This window comes from Acanthaster planci, linkage group LG08 (assembly GCF_054643075.1).
Source record: "Acanthaster planci isolate LZ-2023a linkage group LG08, COTS_SCS, whole genome shotgun sequence".
Lineage (NCBI taxonomy): Eukaryota > Metazoa > Echinodermata > Asteroidea > Valvatida > Acanthasteridae > Acanthaster > Acanthaster planci.
Window position 1 is genome coordinate 18,108,739 of NC_141784.1, and position 27,852 is coordinate 18,136,590.

A 27,852-nucleotide genomic window follows, 5' to 3' on the forward strand; every position below is an offset into this window, starting at 1 on the left:
ACCCGTGTGGGTGCATTGCTACTATGCTGCAGATAGACCCAGACAATCGTGCACTTGACTGTATTATGGATTGATGAAAAGGGCGAAAGCATGGCAGGTACAGATTCAGAGCTCCCCGCTTCACCAAGCAAGCCTTCGGTTCTTGTTCTCGGGGGTGAGTTCCCGTCTTCAAGCATGTCAAGTGTTGAATGGCTAATTGCTCTCCGATGTCGAAAGCAGATTTCAGTGTAAATGTTAAGTTTTAAACATGACAAAAATTTGTGGCGTAGGCCCACATTACAAAAAGTCGTTGCCCTTCTGTTGTAATTTGTAGGCTACATTATGCGTGCGTAATGTACACTGCGTGTACTGTTGTCTTCAATAACGACTCAGGGCTGTACGCATTTTGTTATGATTCATCACTCCTTCCAATCGTTTTATATTTTTTGCACGGTGAAAATGAAATTTTCTGCCCTGTGCTGTGGCCGTGGATAACAGTCTTTTGCCACCTCTGTGAGTGGATGTAATAATATGGTTCCTCACTGCATTCAGTGGGCAAGCATGTACCGGTACATTGTATGCACGAGTCCGTGGTGCAGCTTAGCGGCACACCCGTGCAAAGCCTGGTTATTGACCCTGCAGGAGTTTGTTTTGATCATGATTGATTCGGCTTTTGTGGATAGTCTGCCCAGTGCTAGTACATGTAGTAGTATGATGCCAGCTGAGTCATGCCGTGCCCGTGGGAGTGGCATAGAAGGGGAGGGAGGTGATGAATATTTTGTTTTTTTTGGGGGGGGAGGGGAAGATTGTAGGTAGGTATTTAAAATTCATTCAGTGTCAGAGTTTCCATCAGAACATAGAATTCTCCTCTAGGTCTATGATCAAAATTGCATCAGTTTAATAATATGAGCAAGGTTGGTTATAAATTTGTACTTTATGAAAAAAAAACTAGTGTATGTGACTATGTCACAGTGTGTATGTACATGGCCATGTGCTAGAACATGCTCAGTATTTGTAGGGTGTGATTGGTTGATCAGCATGCTTTGCTGTAGGTCAATCCTGTTATGAAGAGGACTCCATATCCTTTTTCTTCAGTTCCAATAAGTACATGTATCAATAAATTTTTAAAAATACAAAGCTTCTCCTCATTATGGTTTCATGTACCTGTAAGCAGAAGGATTTGTCTTTAATGGAAATACAGTGGCTGATAAGCCTCAGTTGTAAATGAATTACCCACTATCATTTGAACTATCAGTGGCTGGGGGAGGGCACATGGGGGATTTGTTCCACTCCCCCCCAGTTTTCTCTTGCTCCTGGCCCTCTAATTCCCCCTCCCATGTTTTCCGTGGGATTAATTCTGTCTATTTCCTTCACACTTCAGAACCAATAAAAACATTGAAAGTGAAAAGTTGAAATTTTGATTTTGAGCATGCAGTCACCCCTTATGTCTCAGCTTTTGGAAATTGAATACTATTACTTTATATAGATGAACAGAGAAATTGACTGGTGTCGGATTTGAATCTGCTTCCTTCGGAATACCTTATTGGTGCTCTACCAACTGAGCTATCCAGCCCTTTGGTAGGTTGGTGGTTCTTCCCATTTGCTAGTGCACCAGTACCATAGGGACAGATGGTTCAGTTGGTAGATCATCGGTATGGTGTTCCAGAGGTCACAGGTTCAAATCCTGCTCCTGTCAATTTCTTCGTTCATCTTTATAATTAATCTGTAAGCACCTAGTCCGTTTCTCTATATGGGTTTTAAGATAAATATCATTTGATTGCCCAGCAACGTAAAGCGATATCTCTTTGCCCCAACTTGCCCCCTTCAAGTTGTAGAGTCTAGTTCCACCACTGGATTATGTCGTCCTTCCTGGTTACTCAGTGTCTATTTGGACAATTATGGACTCTGGTCATGGTACCAAAGCTTTAACCCAAAAATTCCAGCAAGCTATGAGATTTCAAGCAGTGACTCACTATGAAATCACTGTGCCTGAGTCAGGGTTTTTATGGATGCTTACTCCCTTTCCTGCTTATAATTAATTCTTCCCATGAACTTGGTGACCTTGTGATAGCAATATTGTGAATTAATCTGCAAAATGGGGTCGAAGGATCATTAACTTCGTGTAAAAATAGTCTTTGGGTTGCGGCAGCTGGTACGGCAAGGTTTTTATTTAAATGCCATTGCTTTAATAATTGGAGCTGTTTTGGTTTACATCTATGCCATGAGTAGATTGTAAGGGGTTAAGATTTTGGCCACTTGAATGGGGATGTAACACAGTTTAAAGCATGACTGAATCTTTCCATGTGATCTGCGTTATTCTCCCATAAATGATGGAAACAGGAAAGTAATAAAAATAGAGAGATATCATTAACTCAACAAGAATATAATATCAAATTAGTACTCTGAAATATGTGATTGCCGAGCTTTCGGTAACTGATTTGATATTATAATGCTCTGATTTGATTATATTCTTGTTGATATTCTGATCACGGTGCTATGCAACCCTTCCATATTAACATGTGTTTGCCAAAAATACATGTATATAACCAGCTATCCACTCCAGTCTGGCACACTCTCCTGACGATGGCCAGAGCACACTGGCCGAAACGTTGATTTTATACTCACCGGTTCCTTTAAGAACCACACCTCGTCCAAAAAAGATTGACTCCATGGTGTACTTGCAAACCCATTTCTCATGTTTCATCCACCATGCAAAGCTTCAAATCTTACTTAAAAATACACGTGTTCTGTGTGAGTGTATTGTGCGTGACCATGTAAGACTGAAAAGGTTTTCAACCAACTGTTTAGAAGTGATCTGTAGGTCATCCCTACTAATCATTTCCAAATATTAAGTCAAACTGAATGTTTTACAGATTTACTCGTGTGCAGTCACACTTTTCTGTAAATTCACAAAATAAATTACATACGTAGCTCAGGACCTGTCTTAAATTAAGGTGCTGAAACATTGGGTCTCTCTTTTTGTTCAATCTGTATCTATAGGCTGCGGTTTTATAGGAAGAAACTTCGTCCATCATTTAGTAACAAACAATCTTGCATCCAAGGTAAGCCTTGTAGCTGGTTACCATTGTACCGGTAGACTTCTTGCATATTCATCTGCTCCATGTACAGTACGTCATGTGCGGATGTTGGGACACAGTTAAAACTTTGACAGACAAATGGAAACTGAGTCCAATAAAAGTGGTTGAATTTGATATCAAGACGTCTTGTGCTTTTATGGATGGGTGCCGTGCTGAAGTACCCTCTAACTGTTGGCAAAGACTGAGACTTGACTGACATTTAAACACCACTGCTTGAGCAACCAGAGTGCTGTTGAAGACGTCCACTGGATCAGTAGTATTCTCCAAGTTCTAAATTTTAAACTGATGTGCTGTAAAAGAGTGGTGCTGGTGGGTGAAAAAGAGCCCTCGCTTGTTCATGCATAACAGATGTCCAAAGGGAAAAAGGGGCCTGAAAAAAACATTTTGGAATTTTGTGTCCTACTTATCAGATATAGTTTCAGTAAAATTGGCCTTTGCAAAATGTTATCCTGTGCTAACCATTTTGCGTGTTTATTTGCTATTGGCTAGTTTGAATTCACTTATCGTTTGTTCACCCCATACAGATCCGAGTTGCAGATAAGACCCCACCGCAAACAGCATGGCTGAATAGTTCCCACAAGGTGAGCAATGTGAAATAAGCAAGTGTGTCCTTCAAAACCAAAGGCGGGACTGCTCAAGACTCTTTAGTGCCTGAAAAATTGCAATGGCAGGTATTAATTTTTTGGTCTTAATTTTCCAAGGTGGATTTTACAAGAATTCAGCACATTCGGAGGTAGGAAGCTAGTGGTTGGAAGTAAGGCAGAAGCACCACCTTCCGCAAACTACTTTTAGAGTCTTCTTGAAATCACACATATTCCCAGGACCAGTATTTTTGTAGATAAACCCTAACAGTCCTCAGTCCTGCAACAGGGGAAGGTTTGAGAACTCTTGTGGCTAATGTGTCAAGAGAAACATAAACGAGACACTGGAAGTATCATATTTTTGGCGTTTTGTTTATAGCCTGTCAGTGAAAATTCTCAAACATAAACTAGCCTGATATATAGCACATAATATTATTTTTTAGATCACACCACAACCCCATAGTTCGTTACCTTGACACGGTCCTGTTTCACACACTGTTAGCCTAGATTCCTGGCATGTTCACAAAATTGTTGTTGGAATTAGTGTGACCTATGAAAGTTTTGTCGGGGAAGTTTAATTTTGAACGTGAGCGATTTTACATTCATTCCCTTGAGTAAGAATCCTCATGTTATTGGTACCAAGAGCCCAACTGGTAGTTGCATTTAGGCATAATGTTAACAGCTTTCAAAATGAATAAAAAAACTGGACTTCCGTACAGTTGGATTTGAGCATTGGAGACTGTATCAGTGCTCTTCCTGTGTGGTTGCCAGAGGTTTCAGGGTCACACCTTTTTTGTAAACCTGTTTCCTACAGCAACCTGGAAAAGAGCAAAGTCAAGTCATCAGCTTTGTAACAAACTGCGTTGTGCAAAATATTGAAACAAAAACAAACTCTCCCCCCCCCCCAAAAAAAAGGCCTGTGGGAGCGCAGACTAGAACGATCAGTTTAAGTCTTTGTTTGTTACTGCACACAGGAATCCTTTGCAAAAGTTGACTTTGTCTCGGCTAACCTCATCAACTCAGGTTGGTCCCTCCACTGCCCTAAGCCTTGCTCCTTTCTCACTTACGTTACTGCCAGCTTCACCTGAACTGACCAGTCTGCATGCATGCCTGCATTATAAGCACATTTGAGCCCTTTTAATTGGTTGCTATGTATATATGCTTTGGGTCTTCTTGGGATTGGTTTTCTTCCCCTTATGCAGTTTATTAAAAACATTTTGTTGAAATCTTCATTTATTTCCGATTTGGTAGCCATGGTGTCCTGACTGTCCCATGTGTGCAGCCATGCTTGTTTACCTGGGGAAAAAAATCTGCCCTGCGAGAGTCTTTCTCAAAACTTAGCATTGTCTATGGTGGTGGCTTCATCGTTACCATCAATTGGCATAAAATGTATAGTGATTGGACTAAATGGGATTTGGAATCCCATTGTAAGATCACCATCTTCAAACTGTTGGATGGTTAGGAAAAGTTGCCCCATGCTGAGCCAGAAATAACCAGGGGATCTGCTATGTGTATGAGCCAGAAGCTGCAATGCAGTGCCGAAGTTTTGAAAAATGGCCAAGGGGTTATGCTTACTCTCGCTATTAAGGACAAAACTGGCATCAGTGCAAAGCAATTAAAAGTGTTGTGATGCTTCGTTTCTTTGCATGTATCATCTTGCTGGTTATGGTCCTGGGCCAAATTATTGGAGCTACGTTGAAGCTCAGAAAACATTTCCTTGTTAAAAAAAGTTGACCAGCCAAAATTCCATGACTGTTACGCTGCTTGAAAATCCATTCAGTGGTTCTCAGCCAGTATGTTTGCTGGGCAGAGTTTGTCAGCTCTAGAAAATTTGGCTCAGGTAATGAGACAAAATGGCTGGATGCTTGCAGGTGGCTAATTGTAGTAAAGCATGCAGAGAGAAACTTTTCTAATGGTAGATCGAACCATTAACGAGGTGCCAAGTGGGTGGGGTTATTTGGAAAAGTGGGTGTGGTTATTTGGAAAGAAACATTACAATCCCTCCCCCCCCAAGTGGCATGTATACCACATTGCGTAGAGAGGCATTTACTAATTGGATTCAAATGTCAGTCTTTGAACAAAAGATATGCTCTTCATTGGCTGAGAATACTTGCAATTTGTTCATTAGAAGGGAGATTGTTACTTAAGTTGTTCACATAGTGTATTCTTTAGACTACTCTTAAAAAAATTGCTCAGCAAGAGGATGCAGATCCGTATATGCTGGGAACACTAGGAGGGGTAAAGATGCGATTTGATACTAAATTTTTTACGTTTTCCTGCCATATTTTGGGCATATTTGGAACATTTCAAAATTCCTCTTTTTCTGAAATGGATGGAACCACTAGCCCTAAATTATTGCTATCGCTATAATGATACTGAAATGATTGCTTTTGGAGCTAGAGTTCTGTTTAGCAAGTGTCAAGGTGTACAGATTGTTTAGGTCATATCACACTTGATTCAACACCATGTGCGCAATCCTAATCTCTGACCCACCACTGCAAAGATTTCCAACTCCAAAAACGTATCATTTCCGTATTTAATCAAACGGTTTGTTTTGTGGGAATTTTGAAGCTTGATTCTTTGGTACTTTGCACAAACATTCACGTCCCGCAATTCCTTTAGATTTTGGCATTTTAATTAAAACAGCAAAATTAGGAAAAGTCACAAAAAACTTCTACGCTTGTGAATTGCATGTCTGTTGTGAAATATCTGCACAAATAGAATTGGACAGCTCTCTATCACAGGAGAGATGCAATTTGGTTGTAAAATCGGAACCAGCTGATGCAGTGAATGATGAAAGTCACTCATAAATTCTGGTGCGGAATTGCAACAGTGTACATCTCATTATGTTCTTGAAATTATCCCCCTTCCCCCCCAAAGAACTGATAGTTACAGGTTGGTATGACAGGGTACCGCACACAGTGCACCCTGTAGGGAGTATTTGACAAATGTTTTTAATTATTTCTGTTGTGATGCAGACATTGCATGGCAGTTATCTGTGGCTGTTTAAAATGTGCTGGTACCATGAACGTATATAAAAAACCTCGACTTGCAACGCCTTTGTATGAAAAAGAAGCCATCCAGCGGCCATTTTACCTAGCCGAATACAAAGGCGTGGGTTGGCTCCCTTCTATTGATATCAGGAAGAACAAAGGTGGGCATTGCCAGGAAAGCTTTGTATTCGGCTCTGTAAAATGGTTGCAAGTGGATTCAATGATCTCTATAAGCTGATTAAGGGCATTGCGAGTCCAGATTTTATTATACACGCCTATGGCTGGTACCCTCGGACAAACCCACGGTAAGTTTAATCGCCAATAGTTTGTGTACATTTGTGCACCATAAATGAGATCAATGATGCACTTGGGAAAGATGGCTCTCAAGCAAGATGCCTTGTGTGCCTTCTCTTCAAAGATGTGTAGGAATGCATGTGGCACTCCGGAATGTGAAACAAAGCGTGAATCATCTACAGCTGATCTGATAAAACTTTTGGGGGGGCGCATAGGATGAGGTCAATATTCCTTTTAACAACCAACAAATGGATATTGCTTCAGCAAGCCGCAAATGCTGCATTGTTTGAAAGCTGATATGAACAGGAAATGGCCTTAATATTGCTGGTATTGATGGTGCCTCAATACTTCCCTCGCAAGCAAAACTTGTGGAACTAACACGGTTCTACTTCCTGGTTGCACATGCAGTGTCGGTGTCCAAGATTTTTGATGATGGCGAAGAGTCATTTGACATCGTGGTGAACCTGGCCGCACAGACCAAGTACGGTTGCACAGATGAGGTAAAAACAAGCAAGCAAATGACGAACAAACAGTAATGCTACATTGGATATGCTAGGGGGGAGACAAATTGGCGAGTTGGATTTTTCAGAAACAATTGTCCCTTCCCCAGGAAGGTACCTGGTACTTTTTCTAAATAGGTTTGCTCTTCTGTGGGTTGCACCATTGATCCATACTGTGCTAGACTGCAGAGCCATTTGCTTTCATGTGAATGCAGTGTTAATCATTGTCTCAATGTTGTAATGTCAATAATGGCTTCACTAGGGTTGGTATTTACTGTCATTTCTAGTTTGACTTTTTCTGATGTGGATTTGCCAAGGGCTCCACATTCAGTGTCACAGTGTAATGTGGAGGAAATTCAGTGTCATGGCTTTGATGTCACTTGGCCGGTTGTCATAGCAACTTGCTCAAACTTTTCTGGACACAGGTCTGTCTCGACTCTTAGTGTACATATGTGGACAGTGTGGTATAATAAAATCTTTGTGTTGTTAAGTACCTAATTTTTTGAAAGTGAACGAGCTGTTATAACTCATTGGGAATTTAAATTACGTGCAATTAAAACTTTCACTGTCCATTTTGATGGCCTGCTTAAATCACTTTTATATTTTGTCCCAGTTTGTGAGTTCTGAATGGACCTATTTTTTCCAATAATTTGTTCTTTGTTGAACATGCTTGAACATTGGCGATTGATCTATTTCTTGGTGCCCGAAACTTGAGCTCACTGCTAAGGAAATACGACCTTGGCAAGAAATCAGGTTCCACTGCGACCATGGATGAAGAGGAGAGTAAATTCCAAACTGTTCTTCCTTGGAATTGCTTGTTGCCTGCTGTGTAGAGGTCCATGGCGTTTTGTACACCCGAGGGGGCAGATGGCACTCAAGGCTAAGGCAAAACCTATGGATCAGGTCACAGCAGGCAACAATTATGTTGTTACGCCATGGTCACAGATTACACTGAAGCAGTGTTCTATGTGTAATGCAGGCATTACTTATTGCAAGATAAGTTAAAACACTTAAGATATTAAATTACAAGGAAAATGAAAATTGTGTCTAGTGTTCCCTGTTGAGCTGTGTTTTGTTTTTGTTTTTTGGAAAGAGGGAGAAATCTAGGATTGATAAACTGTTTTACAGAGAAACCTGGTGTTCATAAAGCACTGGGGTTTCTTGTGGACCGGTTGAATTTCAAGACGTTATTTACACAAACTTCCGGTGAAAAATATTGGCAAGATTGGAGAGCAGACAAGAAGCGACAATGACACCAGCGTTGTATATTCACAATGACAGTCTCAGCAGGAACAATGATCGGAGCATGTTATTCGTTTTGCAAAAGCATAGTTGCGTGCACGAACGGATGTCTAACCTGCAGGTATTGGTGATGGTCAGAGTACAGAGAAGCACAGGTGTATGCAAACGCACACAGTGCGTCACTGGCCCAAACACGTCGCCTACAATAATTAATGCATAGTGCCAGCGCGGGTATCCGTTCTCGTACCCAAGGTTACACTGTTACAACCCAGTGGACTCGACACATCAACTGTGGAAAAGATCATCACTATCCATCATTTTTGTAGCACAGCACCGTAAGTCATACATGCGTGCTTGTTTCACATCGTGTAATCAATTTGCGACCTAATAGAAGTTTACTAGGACTGCACTATAACAGTACATTTTGCTTTGGCTCTGGAGAGAGAGAGCGGTTTGTTGCAAAACAGATGGTGGAAGGTTGTGAATAATGGGCTGTTTTCTGTTGTTTTTTCTTTTGGACACAACATAAAGGTTTACAATGAAGGTGTGCTCTCGTTGAGTCTCAACTGTGCTAAGGAGGCTGCTAAAAGACAAGCCAAGAAGTTTATTGAGCTGTCTACTGGCCAGGTCTATGCAGGAGATAAGGTCAGCCATATGGTCCAGGCTGTTGCTGCATTTTGTTAGGAAAGTGGAGACCAACTTGTGGGGCAAAATATGTTCCAACATGTAATGATGTGAGTGTGGTAGTCCCTACAACCCCAAAAAAGTATGAGTGCTCGTTTTAGAAACCCAGATGTGTTTCTCCAACGGAAATATATTATTTAACTTTGCCTGGTACCCACCATCCTAACTAAAGGTGCTGGTTCTGGTTAAGTCTATCACAAAATATTATTAAGGAGGTATGAAGCATTGTGGGTAGGTGATTGCCATGATCAGTGATTATAAATACATGTACATAACCTACACTCACCATCTGTGCTCGTGGATGTGTGTGCCTTGGTTCACCAGTCCAACCAAATCCATTCAGTCAGAGTGCCGAGAGTGGGTTTATGAGCGAAGATTGGAACATACTGTATGTATGGGTGTTTTTATGATGCTGGGTGACACCTGGTGACATTTTGTAGATTTGATGTAGTGGGTCGCTCACAGGAACCGAATTGTGAATTCACAATCATGGTTTAAATTCATCTAGTTGTTTGGGAATTTTTCAGAGAATTTCGAAGTTAATTTAACAGCTTGATATTTTTGAGGCAAGATTGTTACAGATATAAAATAGACCCTGGCCATTGTTGATCCGATTGCTGTAAAAGAGTTCGGCTTCTTCCCAAATGAACAGCCAGGGAACGCAGCAAACCATTACAGATGTGTGATTGGAGAGTTTGGTGTAAAGATTTAGACATACATGCTTATGTATCCCGTAGACACCATGACTGAATCCAGATGTCACATTTATGGAGTTAGTTGGATTGACACACGAGGCCATCAACTGCAGTTTTTGGATTTTTATTCAGGAGACTCCCCTTTCATTTAATATTAGCTATATTCTGCTGAATTTTTTCACCAGAAAGCAAGTTCAGAAGATGCCAAGGTATCTCCGTGGACGGGCATAGCTAAATACAAGTTTCTGGTTGAGGAAGAGTTGCCTCGTATCGAAGGGTGAGATTGACTTCCAGTTAAGATGAATTTCGAGATTAAAAATGAATCCGAGGAAAAATACTGAAAGCTGGAGGTTACCATTTGCTGCTGTATAGGAAGTGTCACCAAGTCGGTGACATGTCAAATCTTAAGATTATCCATGCATGACAGGTGGCCGAGGAATTCTTTTATCGCAGCAGTGTCGCATACTTGAGACCCCTTAAGACCATCAGAAGATCCCGCAAGACAGTCCCAAGATCCCATGCTATTCAAATGAGCTGCAATGACAGCATTCCTTTATCTCCATGTCACTTGTGGCCAGTCTTTGGGCTGGTGTTTGGAATTGTATTGAGTGTTCATATCTCCAGTGTCATGTTATTGACTAAACACTCTGCCATCGGTCATTGAAATGTATTACCAGAGGATTTGCGACTTGCTTTCTAATTAACGTGTTCTGACTACCCCTTCAATTGTCCATTGGAAATCCAAAGTTAACTTTAGTTGATATCAACTCTGCCTTTTCTTCTGTTTTTAAGGATGAACCTATCATTTGTTGTGTGTTGGGGGTGTTACCGGTTTCATTTTCTTTTCTGTGTTTTGGATGCTTTCATAATCCATGTCCGTTTTCTGAGTTGTGATTTTGTCCAAGATACATGTCTATTTTTGGTCGTGGTCAATGTCTGATTGTCATTTTTATGCCCTCCAGACTTAAGTACGTCGTGCTCAGACCAGCCACTGTTTATGGAATCGGCGATCGCTCTGGACTCAGTGAGTACTGTTTCATTTTAAGGCAGTTTGTAAATTGGCCAGCTTTGTGCACCTAGTACGTGTACATAAACTTCAACATCATTTGATACCTTGGCATGGTTTGATGTTTGACACATTGTAACTTTTGAGTTCTCTAGTCTAACTGACCAATTCACTCCTTCAACTTACTTTACTTGTATACCCAAAGAGATGGCCACCACCAGTGCTATTTCTCCCACTTGTCTTCTCTTTGATCCTCATAGATCACGTGTATGATTCATCTATCTGAATTGATGTCTTAGACTGATGTTGATTTTATTCCCCGTTCTCCCTCCAGTGCCCAGGTTGATTGTTGCAGCTGTCTACCGACACCTTCAAGAGAAAATGAAGGTAAACAACACTCTTTAGGACTTGTTAGATCCCTGAGGCTCAGTGGGGCTGACACCGTCTTGCAACTACAGTGATAAATGAAAATTTGCTCACCTTGCCATTTGTAATTGAACATATGAAATTTGCAGACAGTGTGATTTTTTTTAAACCTTAAACTTCTGCCCTAAAATGAACCAGAGGTTTGGGGGATGTACTGCTTTTCCGCGTCTCTTGATGTGGAATTAGCATTGACAGATTTGATTGAAACTTGGCATACAGTAATGTACATTTATGTTTTAAATGCCTGCCGTGTGTCAGTCCAATGAGGCACAGCATTCTGTGAACAGTGTTTCTCACCTGTGTCTGTGAATCGGCGCTTTTTCTTAACCTGGCCGCAATTTTACACAAAGATTTTAGAAATGTGGTGTTAACATTCAAAGAGCTGGGTTAATTTGGACCATCTCACAGCCAAAGGGGGAATTTCAACCCCTCCTCCCTCCAACTCAGCTAGCACATACATGTACCCGGCCAATCATTTTGAAACTTGGAATGCAAGTAAGGATGCTCACTCATTAGAACATATGTGAGGTGTCAATTCAATATGAGATACGGTTTTGATTTTTTTGATCATTTGAAGTTCATGACCTCAAACGTGTCGTCCTGTGTGCATTGAGCAAGCAGTGGAAAAAGGATGGACTTTTTGCTGACCTGTCTTGGAAAAATGCACCTTGCATGAGAATGACATGCTTGATTTTCACAAAACTGGTCTCAAAATGACTGGAAGATGTTACTTAAAAATATTACTTTGTCATTGGAAAAAATTCACTGCAACAATATTGGAGAAAATTTTGAGAGGGTGGATCTGCCCAGCTCTTTTAGGGTTGAGATGTGGCAAAGCACCAGTAAGCAGATGTTTAAGGTTTCGGGCATGAAAATTATTTCTTTTTACCTCAAGTTGTGTAATTAGCCCACTTATTTCACGGTTTTGTATGATACTAGTTGCTGTGGACACCAGAACTGAAGATGAACACGGTTCACGTGAACGACGTGTGTTCAGCGATTTGGCATCTCGTACAGCACGGGGAGCAAGGCCACGTCTACAACATTGTTGACAAATCGGACACGAGTGAGTTGCTGAGGTCACTGAACAAAAATAACGGGGAAGCGTCATAATTCCACACGCCATGACACATTAAGCCAAATGAGCATTCTACAGAAGTTACTCAAACCCTGTGTTACCAGACATTACATGTGTGCGTCTCCCTCTCACTCTATGCACTGTTATACCCATAAGAAATAGCCTGGCTCCTGACCCTACTGCCTGCATTACTTGACCCATACGAATTCTGTTCTGCCAGACGTCATATGTAGTTTTAAAAACTGTCCGCAGGAGAGTGTATTTTGGTACTTAAAGCTATTGCAGTGCACATGGGGAAGAAAATTTGTTTAGGTCAACAGAATGCAGCGTTAATGTTACCATATTTGGTGTGACTTATAAACATTGTGTTGATCAATAGAAAGTTTTGAGTTTTCCAAACATATTTTTCAACCAATCAGCTGCATAGAATTCACCTCATCATGTATCTCAAGACGACATTTCTATTTATTTCAGCGCAAGGGTCTATCACCGAGCTGGTGTGCAGAATATTTGACATCAAGCACGACTACTTTGGCACTGTCATCTCCAATTTTGCACGGGTATGTTATTGTGTGGTCTCAGTCCTCAATTTTGTTGATTGGATCAGTGTTTGGATAAGTCTTTCTGCCATCTGTGTCCATCTGCATTTTATGCAGTATTGGGATCCTACAGTGAATTTCACGTTCGTTTTTGGTGGTGCTTTATATATGCACAGCTCGTCACCATTGATTTTACTCGCCTAGTTCAAATGGGAGATCACTGTTCCTTCCTTTATTGCTTTGCAACTTTGAGTTGAATATTTTGAATGATGTACCTACAGCTGAACATGGCTGAGATTGTGGACGATTCCAACGACAAGCATTTCACGCCGTGGACCGAGGCCTGTAATCAAGATGGCCTGCAGTACACACCGCTAAGTCCGTATCTTCACCAGGTGAGCTGTGCTCATTATTCCGCCCTCCCCGAAGCCTCATGTACAATGTATGTGTAACTTCACAACTAATAAGTGAATGAATTTTCATGCCTTAAACATCTGTACCAACAAATGTTTGAAAATAACATGATTTTAGTTTTTTGCCAGCAAAAATGCAGTGATACTACATGTATGTGCATTTTGAAGTTTTTCTCAGAAAGGTGACGATGTTGATCATATTAAAGCTGTAAAAGTTTTGATCCTGGATAATGTGTTAGAATGCCCCGCTCTCAAACGTTCAGACATCGTACGTCACTCCCATCAATTTGCAGTTAGAAGCAGTGTATTTCTTTTATGTTAATGTGGATTGAACTTAAGACATTTGATCAACAAGGGTATGCCCTCCCCATCTGCTGAGGTGTTTGTCCTATGAGACCTGCAGGACAAGCCAAAATATACCATTAATTTGAATTGTCTTACTAGTATTACACGGCTCCTTGCCTAAATTCCCTTGCAACTTTCAAAAGCATGTCCACGTGCAGATAGCGGTGCACAGATTATTTACAAATGACCACTTTATAATAATTTGTTCACTTGTTGTGAAAGCATTAAGAAGGTTTTGAGGAATAGACTTAGAAAAGAACTTCTTCCTTCCAACCTAGTGGTATAGGCTGGGGAGGTTGATGGGTGAGGATGCTTTTGCAGAAGATTGAACTGCCATTTAATAGGAAGTTCCATCTTGCCAGAGGCGTGAAACCTGGACATGCCACTGCTACAACCCTCCCTCCCATTAAGGCTGTGCCGAATAACAGAATATTCGATCGATTATCGCATATACGAATGTTATTTTTCGAATTTGAATATTCAAATGCAAAATTCATGAAAAGGAAGGGAGAATTTTCTTTTATTTTAAATGAGAAAAATTGCACTATGGAGGCTTGTTCCAAGTAGATTCAAATGAAAAGTGACCAAAACCTGTCAACGATTTTAAAAGTACCTTATTTGTTAAAAAGTTTAAAAGGAGTATATATTTTCAACAGGAAAGAAGTATTTTTCCTCTCACAAATTTTGTTGAATTGTGGCCAGAGATACTTGTAGACGTGAGGAGCTATTATAGTGATGATAATGTACAATTGTGTGCAACTGATTTTTGTATATGGTTTGTTCCTCAACAATCTGCCGGTCTGTACGACCAAATATTTGGATATTCGACTGAATTGAAGGTCGAATATTCAAAATGTGAATTATTTGACTTGACTCAGCCCTACCTCCCACTCAATCCCCTGTGTCAGGAGGGGAGTCAGGTTGATACGTAAGCTCTGTCCTTGCCTTCCACCTCTGCAGCCCAGGCTCAAATCCCGCCAAGGTTACCTGATTCTGTTGGTTTTCCCCGAGAACTTAATCCGGGGTTTTCCTCCCACATCTAAATCTGAACACTTCTTCACTGTGAAGGCCTGAAATGGTCAGCTTTGATTGGATGGGCTGCCTTCATTAAAAAGATGGTAAAAAAGAAACTTGTCAATCTCAAATCTTTGTCCAATTTTCTGTTGTGATCAGGAACTGTTGTACAACAAGCATTTACACATGGACGGGCAGAAGCTGGAGTCGACTGGCTTCCAGCTGACCAAGCCGACACTGACCGAGGATTCTCTGAGGGAGGTAAGAGAGAAGGGGGTGGGGTGCTTGACCTAACAACTTGGGTTTGGGAAATTAGTTGGCAGGTGTGTGCTAGTGATGTCTGTGCCTGTAGGGTTTGGTCATGAATGGATTTCTTGGCTACAGCGGTCTATGCATCTGTGGCAATTGACTTAATGGGCTAGTCGGTAGCTCCCAAAAGCATTCATGTTTTCGGCCAGCCATGGCTAAGTAAGGCAGAAGTGGCTGATACCAAAAACTGAGCTTACTTTGGGGGTGGGGGAAGGTGGCATGGACATGCATTCCAGTGATCACTATCCGTGAGTAGTAGCCTTGCTGTGGTCAAAATAAAGGGCACACTATATCTTGTTTTGGTTAATTGTTTCTACTATTCCGAATTTGAAAGTTTCTCCATTCATGTTCCACTGAATAGAGTACTGATACCTTCCTAATATGGCACTGTTCCCAATGATCATTGCTGGCAGGTTCCAAAGATATGCTTGCGCTGCTTGTAGCTACTTACTGGGCATTGTGAAGTTTGAGTCCCTGAGGCAAATTTTTGTACTTAAAGATCAATCACATTGGTAATTCACAGTTTCAATTTTTGTGAAATTTACATGTAGCATATTTCAAACAGGTAGGTAAAAATTAACGATTGCTACTGACGTCAAAAGCACGAGTTGAAGTCTTCTTGAAAACTGAAACTGAAAACAAAAGTCATTTGCAGCATCCAAGAAAAGCTTGTTTTGATGACGTCACACCATGGCTCTGCAATGATACGATTATTTCATTATTTCGGGGCAAACGAGCCCGCGTGCATGACCGCTGTGCTTGCTCGTACTTAACTGTGAATTAAAAGAGGTCGGACACTGAGAGTGACTTGGAATTGCTTTCCCATCAATAATGTTGATCAACACTGGATCGTATGATTTAGTTGAACCGTCCCAATTTGAACCGGAGTGGGGTCCTGATGAATTTCAGGCAAATGGCCGTTGTCATTTGCCGAGAATGACATCTAACTTACTTGACCTGTTTTTTTCCCTCTGTTCTTGTGTTATAAAACCCCTATTATGGCCGCAAGGTCAAAAAATTCTCGGAGAACAAGAGCTGTTTTGTGACATCCTCAAATCCCTAGATTTGTCTGCCACCTTCATCAATGCATGTTTTATACTCTGAGCATTCTCACGGTGGAACTGAACTCCCCAAATGATGATTTTGTTTTTAATGTGAAGAGAAGCTGCCAGGTTAGTCATGATATGGGTTACAATGACCAATTCCTTGTAAAGTATTTTGTATCAAAGCAATGTGATTGATCTTCAAGGTACTTTTAAGTCAACCCCCCCATGAGCCTTGCACCTCTCTGCTCCATACCTTAGCACCTACCTCTTGTGCCCCATTTGAAATCTTGAAATGAACAAAGCCTATCTGCCCTGAGCAGTAGCACCCCCTCACTGGTTGAAAAAGCCATGCCGGTGGAGAGTGCTCCTTTTGCTTGTAACGACGTGACCGTAAAGTGTGCATTTCATAGACGTTTGTGAACCCGCCAAGTGCAGTTCCAACAAAAGGAGCCTCTGTTGCTAGGAGAATTGGGCCCTCTCATGGTCCATCCCGGAGTTCATACGTAGGCTGCAGTCCATTTGGTGTCGGTTCCCCCTTGAAAACATTTGCACCCCCAGGTGCCCCCCTGAAATTGTACCCTCGATATGCCACTGATCGCTGGGAAAATTGAAAGGGTCAGACATCTGTTACATTAGTTCCGTGTTGTCTAGTTTTTTTTTCTTCAACAGATGTTAACTGACTACGTCAGCACAGGCTTGTTTCCGAAATCTCTCACTCCGTCTCCAAGGTAATATCCACAGTGACAAATATGTAGCAGCAGAAAAGTGAAAATCAACAGTAATTCCAATGTGCTATGGCCTCTCCACGTAATCCAAGTAAATGTATTTTAAAAACTTGCAATGTTGGCGGATGCATTTTTGTGTACATAATAAATGTTCTTGCAAGAACAGTCTTCTTGTGGTGGAAATTTTAGTCAGTTGACTTTGTAAAAGACATTATTTGTTAGTATGCAGATATTCAAAGCTGCCATTTTAGCTGTTCATGAGAGTGAGACAGTAGCTTTTTTACTACACCTCATAAATATTCACGACTAATTGGAGTGTGTCATTCGCCAATTTATCCGCTTGTCTGGGAAGTAGAAAGGATATTCTCCCAGGTGACATAACCCTGGTGAGCATCCCACTCGCTGCCGTGCGGTAGTGTTTTCTGGTAGCACCAAGAAGTCCCTCTGGCACCCTTCTTGTAGCCATCTAATCTTTGGCATGTAATCTTAACGGAACCAGTCTGTCGTAGTTCTTGCCAGACACGTGGGACTTGGCTGCTCAGAAACAAATTGTATGTTGACCTTGAATTTTTTATTGAGTCAATTTGCTCATGAATGAATTTTATGTGGTGTAGTAAAACAGAAGGCATGATTTATTTCTGGGAAGTCTTGAGAATTACTGGTCCTTTGGTGTAGGTCAGCTAAACTACCTCCTTTCGCTTCACGTCGAGAGGTAGTCAAAGCTGACCTACACCTCAGGACCAGTAATTCCCACTTGTCCCCCTGAAACCATGCTATATTTGTATAATACTTGTTTGCGTGTAAGTGAATTAACATGCCAGCACTGCATGATATCTGTATTCTGACTGGATAGTGCATTGACAGATCGAGGGCTTGTTGTCATTGAGGTGCCATCTTTCGAGGCCCCAAAGTTGACGAGGACTGACCGAGAGACTCGAGAACTTGATACTCAGGCCAGCTTTGTACTTATGCCATGTGTATAAAAGTAAGCATGTCTTATATCTTTAACCCACGAATACATTAACACTTAAGGCCACTCACAAAATTTGAAACTTATAATTATGCTTGGCATTCTGTGCTTCACCGGATTGTACTGGTGCTAGCTAGCATCCATTTGTGGGCCCTCATTTACTTGTGCACAGCAGCAGGGCATGTACTATCCAGCCAGTGTATAGAGATCGGTGAATATAACAAAACATTAAGAAAAACTGTTTTAGTAAGTCGTTTAAGCTTACAGAACGAGAGTGATTTGAGCCAAGGCCCATCAGCAGGTAGTGGTAAGTTCTTGATTTGCACCTTGCGTCTGTGGGCCCCGCTGATGTACACTTGACACACGTGGCTGGTGATGGCCAATGATGCGACCAAGCTTTGCATGTTGGTTCCAAATTTGGTCAAGAGCCAGAAGATAAAATTTTTAAGTGGACTAGTCCAACGACGAACAAAAGCCAGTGTCCGGTCATAATTAATTGAATGTTTTATGTCAGCATAGGGCATCCTTGCTTTTTAAAGTGCCCAGCACCTAATATCGGTCAGTAATTACGCAAGTTATTAAAAATCCTTTAATGTTTTATTCCTTGCTCTTGCCAATATGTGGACCTTTGTGTGCAAGAAAGACGCAGGTAAATATATGCTGATGTTGATATATTGAAAGTAAATTTGCGAGTGCTTACGTTATCTTGTCAATAACATGAATATTGCCTGGGTATCTTCTTGTTCAAGCTGAAGGCAAAAATGTTTGAATTCACTGATGACTTCTTTCCTCAAAGGATTGTGAATCTTAAGTCAATTGAAGTGTTGGATATTGCGTCAACATTCCAAGAGTGGCCTCTAGATTTCTTGAGATTTAATGTTGCTGGGAGAAACAGGGTAGAATAATATCAATTTTTTTGTTGTTGGTGGTTAGGAAAAAGTTTTTGCAGGCATAGTATTTGGGGTATTTTCTATAAGTGCACAGGATCAAAGTTTTATACTTCCAGTTCAAAACTGTTTGGGAAAAAAGTTGAAGAATGAATTCATCTGACCTTCTGAAGTTTCCATTCTTCCACTGGGTCAAATTCACTAGAAATGTGCAAGGGTTTTGTATATGTTGTTATGTTCCATGGAAACATTACATGTAGTGTGTGCTTCACTTATAGTTGTGTAAGAAAGAAATTCTGATCATATGGGGCAAAAAGTAAAAGAAGCATGAGGAATATGGTCCGTTGTCATTGTAGTTATTCAACCTAGTCTCCTGGTGGAGAGTCGATTTCATGTGTCCTTGTGAGATTTTTGCATTCCGAGCACTTTCTGCCAAGAGGGAAGCTTCATTGGTAACTTGCAGTGTTTTAGTCGAGTCCATCATGAGACCAGACACAAGACCATGCACAAGACCAGTGGCATGTAACAGGTTGAACAGTGACAAAGGAATGCTTTTGTTGCAGTTCATTGGAATAGCTTGCGACTTGAATTCAGACTGGAGGTCTTGTGTAGGCTTGTGAAGGTCTCAAGTGGTCTCGACTACAACACTGGTGACTTTCTTTTATATCTATCATTTGGAAACCAAATGGGCTTTTGTATCTAATAGTTTAGATATACCATTCGGTTCGTAAGCATAAACTAAGGCTCAAATTGCTCTATCATCACACGTTTGTTGGGCGAATGAAAAGCTTGTTAAAAAGATGTGACATTGAGTAGTTTATCAAATGAATGAAATGTTTATCAAAGCTGCCAGCAGAGGATGGGGAAACGCAAGCGCGGTGGTACTGCTTATGAAATGCCTGCACTGTTACATCTATGTAAGAGGAGCCATATTGGAATTGTTATGACGGAGTAACAAAACTCTATTTCTCAAAGGCTTCATAAAAGATTTCTGGTATTTATTCTCAAAAGCACAGAGGAGGAAAATATATATTTGAGCTCAAGAAACAACAGTGTTTGTGCGATGTACAATGATTTCTATAATCGCTTCCTGCTTATTCAAACTACACATAAGTTCTGATGTCTTCATCAGATTCTGAAAATAAAATGTGATGTCTAAATAAACTTGTTTGGTCTACTCAAATTTTGGTCCTCAAATGCAAGGCTTTCCAGATTATACATAATGTGCATGTAAATGGCAAGGACTATAACACAAGTGTAAAATCATGTAACAGTAACTAAACAAACCAACATGAAACGGTCACACAGCAATACTCCCATGAGTTTGACTTTTGACACTCTTGGTCAGAGTTGTAAATATTCAACACAAGATTGTTCCTTTTAGCAACATACTTCTGCATTGGGAGGAAGTGGGAATCCCTGGCTGTGAGATGATCCAAACTGATGAGACTCTTTTAGGGTAAAGCACTGTAGGAGTAGAACGGGCCTCCTGAGGTGATTCATGGAGTACAAATGTAGTTGCCTCAACTAGCCTTCTTTGATCCAATAGCAAACTAGCCTCCTTCGATGATTCATGGAGTATGAACATACTCCATGAATCACCAAAGGAGGCTAGTTTTTCTTCACCACCAGACTATGTGGTCTATGGATGTGTACATCAATTTACACCTCTCCCACAGATTAAATTTGATTTATGCAATAACTGAATACCTTGATCTCAATACATCCAACACAACTATCTCTTCATGAAATCTTTAAACCTGGCTTTGTAGCACTGCACTAGCACTTCAGAGTGTACGTAGCACACACACCAGTATGCATTTCCACGCTTATGGTGGTCGTGCATATTCTGTGGTTGCTTTGGGTATTTCATTTTTACCATTGAATGTGACATAGCAAAGACAGCGAATGCCATGCGAGTAGCTCTTGGTCAGTCAAGATAACATAACCACTCGTCTATGGACAAGTTATTATGATACCTTTTAAGTTCACCCCAAAGCAATACACAGCTTAGAATTACAAAAATAAGGTACAAACTGATTTTATAATTGGAAAATGTTTTTCAAGCACCTTATGGGGAATTTGGTACTTCACATACAAAATTACGAGTACTGTCCAAATAGTTACCAGATGGCATATCTTCTGCATTTAACAACAAAATTGTTAATTTTCCAATGAATACATTGATATTATCAAAGATAAAAAGTTGAAAAAGAAAATCTCATCCAACCAGTCTGCTGTATCAATTTTTAAAACTAATTATGATAAAAATGGTGAAGAGGGGACTGGTAATAGACAATAAAGGGGGCAAGATAATTCACAACACACCTGAAACAAAAAGTAAGCCACGTTAACACTAAGCGAGATGAATAATTTCCTGGCTGCTGCTGCATGGACTCGGGATACAGGATGAAAGTTTTCTTGGATCATCAGCTGGATGATCCAAGCAAATTATAATTCATTTAGATCACCATATCAAATGTTCAGGTTCTTCAAACTGCCAACCTCAAGTCTGGTCCAAATTTAGAAGTGCTTCAAACTGTGGCAAGTGGGTACCACTCATGGTATGAATGGCAAAACGTGAATGTGACAGGTCTTAAACATGTACATGTACAAGCAGGGTAGTGCCATGGTCTTTTCATTGGCTAGTGTGTGTGAGTTCCCACGCTGTTTATTAGAATGTCAAGGAACTGGTCCGAAGTTCAAGAGAACAATGTCAAAAAATCTCTTCTGATAATTATACAATCATTGTTTTTAGTTATGCTTGATATGAATAACAAATGAAATAACTCAAATGATGAGTTCAGTTGTAAGCAAGTGAAAAGGAGGGTTAATTAATATGAGAATCATCATTAAAAATCAATCTAAAGTTGCTTTTTCCCTTGCCTGTATACTTCCTTTTCTCTCTTTCAATTCTTAGGCAACTTAACTGAACTGGATTGGTTATGTTACTTCCCCTTACAGCACTGAATGCATTGTTGCATCTCTCCACAGAGCACAGGAAGAAAGATGTGTAGATTTGTACTCCACTTCTGTCTTCCATTAAACAGTGGAAGAAAAAAATGCCGTTTCCAGCTTGTATTTCGTCGTTGTACATTCTCACGGGCCATGCTGTGACATGCCAGGCGATGCCCCGCTTCTCCATGCTCCGCACGAAACTAGGGCTGATGCGCTGAATCTGAACACAAACTGCTTCACATACAAAACAGCAAGTGGGAAGTGGTATTAATTGTAACAAAACAAATAAGGGCGAAATATTCATGTGTAAATCCCTAGTCACACAGATTTGGCAATGATGCAAACCTGGGTAACATGGGAACTACTGAAGAAGGTGTGGAAAAGCTGGTGTTACGAGAGCCAGGTTAAAACTTGAGGCATGAGAGTACATGAATGAATACCCTATGGAATGTAGGGATGAAGTGAACAGTCCCCAAAGAAACAGGCATTGACAAAACTAATGCAATAATGAACTCACAACTGTTCTATTTTAAGAGGACAATTTATTATTCTGTTAGCCTAAAGTGTCATGCCGCGCATGGGAAACTTTTCCCACAATGGAGAGAGTATTGACTTTCTTGGGAATCATTCCAAGGAGATTAAACTTTCAAGCTTTGATCAAATACTACATGGAAAGAGTTCCACACCCGAACATCATTAGACACCGTCTTCACAAACCCCACAAGATTGGTAAGAAAGTCTCTTGTAAGTGAATGCTTAAATATTTTCCCTGCTAAATTTGGCTTTTTTTAAGGACATGTTATCAGTTTCTGGTGGCAAGTAAACCACTAAAAGGCAAAATTAGGTGATGTCCGTATATGGAACTCTTACCTACTGCACAACTGAAAAGACAACAGATGGAACAGTCTGATACCTACAAGCTTCATTCCTTTAAAAATACTGAAATTTCCCACTTACCATCAGTCTCTTGTGGTCTTCCACGAGCGACTGGTCTCCTAAACTGCTGCACATGTCCACCCTCCGCTCTTGAGAGAGCATGCCCTGTCAGACGTATATGTTTAAAACATTTCATGACTTGATACCATCCTGCCAAGCAGTTTTGAATCAAAGTGAGGTTTAAAGGGTAACACATGAAAGGAACACTGAGTTTATGGAAGAGACGCATTTAAAAAGTGCAAATTTAGTACAGTGAGTAGCCTAAATTACTGTCAGGTGGAGAGAAATAACCCCAAATTACAAATTTACATGTTCCATTGCAACCATTACATTTTCATCCAATTTATTATCAAAACTTGAAGCTAAATCAAGCAAGAGCTTGGTCAACCACTGAGAAATGCATGAGTGTTGGTATCTCTACTTAATGCAAGGTGTGATCTACTTTCCTTCCAAAATATCCAAGTTTTATACACACCAACAGTCTGTTGAGATCTTCCGTGGTAAGCAACTGGTCCTGAAGACTCTGCCACATTTCTACCACTTGATCTTTGTGTGGGAGTGTTTCCTGTGAAGTTTGATATGACTAAACATCTTAGAACTACTGATAACAAAAACGTACATATTGCAAATGTTTTTGAACAGAGCGGCCTGTGACAAAAAGTTATACCTCATGGAACATTACGCCTTTGCACTGATACAAAACTGTCATTATTTTAAAGAGGAAAATGGGGCAAGTTGGACCATTTCTTGTTTACAATGACCTTCAAGGGTGAGATTGACCAATGATAAAAATAGCTGAAGATGGCAGAAAAAAGGCATAAAGAAGCTGAACTGTGAAAATCTCCAATACTTTTGTACACAGCTAGTGAGGAAAAAAGCTGCAATCCAAAACAAAAAAAAGCTGAAATCAGCTAAAAAAGCTGAGAAGTCTCACCCCTGGATCTTGCTTCTCTGTGTGCATGTGTACACGTTCTACCTCAAGAGCCAAGTGATATTATGATGTACCTATTTTAGCCAAGTCAAGCACAAACATGCTGCCTTTACTGTGGCAATGGGGTATCCAGGTTCTAGGTGGGGGGATCTTAAATCCATTTTTTTTTCTCATGTTGAGAGAATCCTCAACCTGCCACAGTGGTCGTACCATTTTATTTTATTCGGTTTCAACTACTCAAGAAAGAAAGAGAAGGAACAAAGGCAATAGGCCTATGGGGGAGGGGGCGGGGCAACTTGCACCCCTGCTGGATACACTCAGTATTTCACTGTGTTTACCATTTGACTGACACACGCAAAATTTAAAAATTGACTGCCGTAAAGTCACCCCTCGTGGTAAGTTGAGCCATGCAAAGGTAATTTTGGACTCATAAATGTCTGGTAAGAAGCAAACAAAGAGAAAAAAAGCAAGAGTGCCTATACGTAATGATTATCAATTCTGGCTCAACAATTATACAAATGTCTACCTTCATCCAAAAATTGCTGTACATCTTGCTTCACATCTTCTCTGCCAACTTGCACCAGACCCTCCATCAAGGTTCTGGCCCAATCAGTGGGTTCCCGCTTCCGCAGGTCACACAGCATTTTAAATACTTGCGCTTCTGGGTTGCTGTTTGAATGCCTGATGGCATCAATTTCATCGGATGTGAAGTCACAATAAGTGGCTAGTTCCTGCCAGTCTGATGATAGTTTCCTCTGCAGCTGGCGGAAAAAACGCTCACAGGCAATTTGAGAAGCCATATTGGAGGGCTGTAAGGCAAAATAATTAAAAATATTTAAAAATGTGTATCAGTAGGTGTTTTTTAAAATTTTGTGCCTTTCCTGGATGAACTCTATGCCAATGTCATCTTGCATGATTTGGGCTTGGGACAAGCACAGAATTAAAGATCAATTGGTAACAAGAAGCAGAACTAGACTTCTTTTTGAAAGGCAATAAATCAAACTGAGTTTTCTTTTTTCAGTTATTGTATTACACCTATGAATATCTGAACAAAAACAAATAAACATTCGATAACTGAACTAATATTCAACACCTGCAAGCCTTCAATGGCGGTGATGACTGGCAAAGAGTTCAGGTAAAGTACCTGTGAGGCTGTTTAGCCCACTGATCCCAACCTACCGTGGTTCTATTTCAGTCAATATTGACTGCTAGCAGAGTCTGATGCAAGGTTTGCTCTGGGAGTTTTGTGTGCAGTAACTGTTAGAAAGCATTCATGCCAGAATCCTCGTTACTCCCATTGATGATCAGTCTAATAGATGCTTGAGAATTCAACAAAGGGCCATTCCTAATTCCTGCATTGAGATCAAAAACCCACATTGCGGGGTAAGCTGAACTCAACCTCTACAGTCAGGAAAAGGAGACCAAGAGGGGGTCTGGTAGAGGTCTTCAAAATCCTGAAAGGCCTAGAAGGTACTGATGAAGGCAAATTGTTCACAAGAACCGTAATCAGAGATCACAGCTACAAGTTGACCAAGCCAGCCCATAAAAAGGGCTTGAACTGCAGACTTTTTTTTTTCTTTCCGAGTGATCAACGAATGGAACAGCCTCCCAGTTTATGAGTGGCTGAGGCAAAATCAATCAACATGTTCAAAAGTCAGCTTGATTCCTTTTGGGTTGAAAGAATATGGAATCATGTTACAGTCAGGCCAGGCTGATATAGCATAGAATGCCTGCATGTGCCAATATCATTTCATTTACGTTGGTAATGCATGCTATAATCACCTAGGTTTGTTAATGCTATGGATGAAATATCACAGTTAAGCATACTTTCGATGAATTGTTACTGTGAGTGGAAAAAAATGGAGAAATCCGGGGCAATTTTTTTAAAAATTTGCTGACCATAATTGGGCAAGCCCAGCACTACAGTTGGGATTGTCTGGATACCATATACAGTTGGGACAAATCAAATCCTTATTGCTGGACCCAATTTAATTTACCGTATTGTCTGCTAAGCATGCTCAGTATAGATACATACTTATTTTGACAGGTAGAATATCGTGTGCTCGACACAAGCTTGAGTTGTTCTGATGGTTGCTTCGTTTATTGTGCGTCAGATGCAGGAGTACAACTTTATTATATACATGTACACTCTATACATGGGGCTAGGTCCAATGGGGTACAATGATTGATGTATGGCAGGTGGGGCCATTTTAGGATCCAGAAGAGGGCAGAGGTACAATGACATTCTAAAAAGGGCACTGTTGCTGGGTGGAGTTATGGTGGTCAGGAGTGGACCTGCAAGAGTGCAGGATACTACAACAGGTAACAAACAGTACACTTGGTTCCTCCTTTTTTGCTAAACATGAAAAATATAAGCACTTCCTGCTTAACCAAATAACGGTCACAAAATCAGGTTCTTTTTGAGTCATGATTGACCAGGTGCTTGCCAGGGATTACAGGGCATATGGCCATGGTATGACTTAATTTTCTTAAGCTGGCATATGAACAAGGGCATGGAGGGGAATGGCATCTTTGCTTAGTTACTGGTAACCTGGTGATTTGGACTCCATGAGTTGTATTTTTTAACATTTGGACATCCTTGATGGCAATTGGTGGAGTCCAAGTTACTTGGACCAAGTACGTTTGATGACCCACGAGGGTAAATATAATCCCCCACATTTTAGATGCATGGGGATGGGATATTGAACCGTCCCCCTTTATGTGATGAACCCCACAAAAATGAAAGTGGACTATGAACAATTTCTAGGATTTCCTAATAAACTAATTTTTTTTGACAGGTATGTTTGCAAGATATAAATAAAAAGGAAAACAATTTTGAAAAGCCATAAATATGCCATTCTGGTGTGATGAATTTGATACACATTTTATTACATACATGTATGAACATCTCCCCCATAGTGTATGTTGTGTAGCACCCCTCCCTTTAAATTTCAATAGCCCCCTGCATATGACGTCACGTTAGAGGGCATTTCTTTCTTCCTCTAGGATAGGTTCAAGTAAATCTTTTGTGCATTCACTGTCATTAAATTCTCGGGGGGGGGGCTCCACGCAGGCTCTTAAAGCGCTGGGCAGGTCATCCCCACCTTCCCTCCATTTCCAGCACAGATTTACTACTACATGTATTATTACCAAAACTCCTGGTTTTACCTATGATGTCTGACTTCAGTCTGTCAACCATTCACGGAAGAGAGAAGAAGGATTACTTTGGTTTGTAGCGCTGGAGATGGTTCCAAAATTGGGCCCAGCACAGAGTACGTACACGACTGCAAACGGAAACCAGCCGAAGGATCTGGAGGGGATTCCCCGGTTGCCGTCAAATCTTGGCTCTGATTGGCTAAATTTATATTACGCCACTTTCCGCCAAAACAAGCCGGGGGGGGGGGAAGGTCCAGTCGATAAGGGCATAACGGGTCGCAAGGCGGACCACATACTCCTGGTTTATGGAGTATGGGCGAACACGCAGATCACGATTGGCCGCTCGTGAAGGTGTGTTTGCGCATGCGCCAAAAATTTTGAAAATGGCGCCCCTCATTATCGCTTATGAATATTAATTTTTAATCCCTTGGGAGATAAACTTGAGACGACTCTCAAATTACATCCCCTCGGCCTTTATCGCGCTGAACAAAGACCTCGCTCGTACTTCCTTAACAGTATGTCTGGGCCTAGAAATGGCAAATTTGCATCTGGAAGCCCGGTCATGAGTGCAGTTGATTACGAGAAACTCTTCCGTGAACTGCAGCCGAAACTAACATCGTGCTGGCAGTCGCTGGCCACACAGCTTGGTTTGGATTCAGACAGAATCAACACGATAAGAATGCATCATGATGACCCTGAAGAACAAGTGTTCGCAATGCTCTGCAAAGTTATGAAGCAGAATCCCGAAGGATGGCTTGGAATCCTGGTGAAGGGGTTGAAGCACCATACAATTGGCAGACAGGATGTGGTGGACATTATTGAACAGTTCTTCAGAGAACTACAAGGTATTGTTAACCATGTCAGAGTTCACTGTCTCAGATTTTGTTAATTTATACAACGGGTTTGCCCTTACCCAACGTTTATATTAATAAACAATGTATGCTCAGTGCTTGTCCGAGAGCTTGCGAAAAAAGTCACAAGCTTACTCGGGTGGGACTCGAACCCACGACCTCCTGCTTACTAGTGCAGACGTCTTAACCACTCGAC

General features: G+C 40.9%; 3 protein-coding genes across 10 annotated transcripts in view; 2 read left to right on the forward strand and 1 right to left on the reverse strand.

Moving 5' to 3' along the window:
- LOC110984522 (uncharacterized) lies at positions 1-19,988 on the forward strand. Of its 2 annotated transcripts, XM_022244791.2 has the most exons (14): positions 1-154; positions 2,980-3,041; positions 3,602-3,658; positions 4,633-4,681; positions 7,354-7,445; positions 9,219-9,332; positions 10,252-10,343; positions 11,029-11,090; positions 11,407-11,459; positions 12,438-12,564; positions 13,051-13,136; positions 13,397-13,510; positions 15,047-15,148; positions 16,912-19,988. In XM_022244791.2, exons 1-14 carry the CDS (start codon positions 91-93, stop codon positions 16,972-16,974), a joined length of 1,137 nt encoding a protein of 378 aa, XP_022100483.1. In that variant the 5' UTR covers positions 1-90; the 3' UTR covers positions 16,975-19,988. The 2 variants fall into 2 exon arrangements, with proteins under 2 accessions (XP_022100483.1, XP_086996029.1); XM_087139903.1 differs by lacking the exons at positions 1-154; positions 2,980-3,041; positions 3,602-3,658; positions 4,633-4,681 and adding an exon at positions 4,725-6,956.
- Positions 19,802-27,852, reverse strand: part of LOC110984520 (uncharacterized) — an 8,594-nt gene continuing 543 nt past the window's right edge. Inside the window, exons 1-6 of one of the 7 annotated variants that reach the window (XM_087139906.1) lie at positions 26,818-27,010; positions 24,829-25,001; positions 24,176-24,458; positions 23,194-23,283; positions 22,740-22,823; positions 19,802-22,016 (exon numbers count right to left, since the gene is read on the reverse strand). In XM_087139906.1, coding sequence (XP_086996032.1) covers positions 21,655-22,016; positions 22,740-22,823; positions 23,194-23,283; positions 24,176-24,449 — 810 coding nt within the window. In that variant the 5' untranslated portion in view covers positions 24,450-24,458; positions 24,829-25,001; positions 26,818-27,010 and the 3' untranslated portion in view covers positions 19,802-21,654. Of the gene's footprint in view, positions 22,017-22,739; positions 22,824-23,193; positions 23,284-24,175; positions 24,459-24,742; positions 24,789-24,828; positions 25,002-25,684; positions 25,943-26,817; positions 27,012-27,852 lie in introns of those variants that run through there. The other 6 variants (XM_087139907.1, XM_087139905.1, XM_087139911.1 and 3 more) reach the window with 6 other exon arrangements.
- The window catches only part of LOC110984521 (uncharacterized), an 8,419-nt gene continuing 7,787 nt past the window's right edge, over positions 27,221-27,852 (forward strand). Inside the window, exon 1 of the mRNA XM_087139904.1 lies at positions 27,221-27,650. Coding sequence (XP_086996030.1) covers positions 27,323-27,650 — 328 coding nt within the window. The 5' untranslated portion in view covers positions 27,221-27,322. The remainder of the gene's footprint in view (positions 27,651-27,852) is intronic.

Coding starts and splice junctions, on each gene's coding strand:
- LOC110984522 (XM_022244791.2), top strand. CDS start 91: ATGGCAGGTACAGATTCAGAGCTCCCCGCTTCACCAAGCAAGCCTTCG. Junction 3,042..3,601: donor CAAACAATCTTGCATCCAAG/GTAAGCCTTGTA, acceptor CACCCCATACAG/ATCCGAGTTGCAGATAAGAC. Junction 13,511..15,046: donor TAAGTCCGTATCTTCACCAG/GTGAGCTGTGCT, acceptor TGTTGTGATCAG/GAACTGTTGTACAACAAGCA.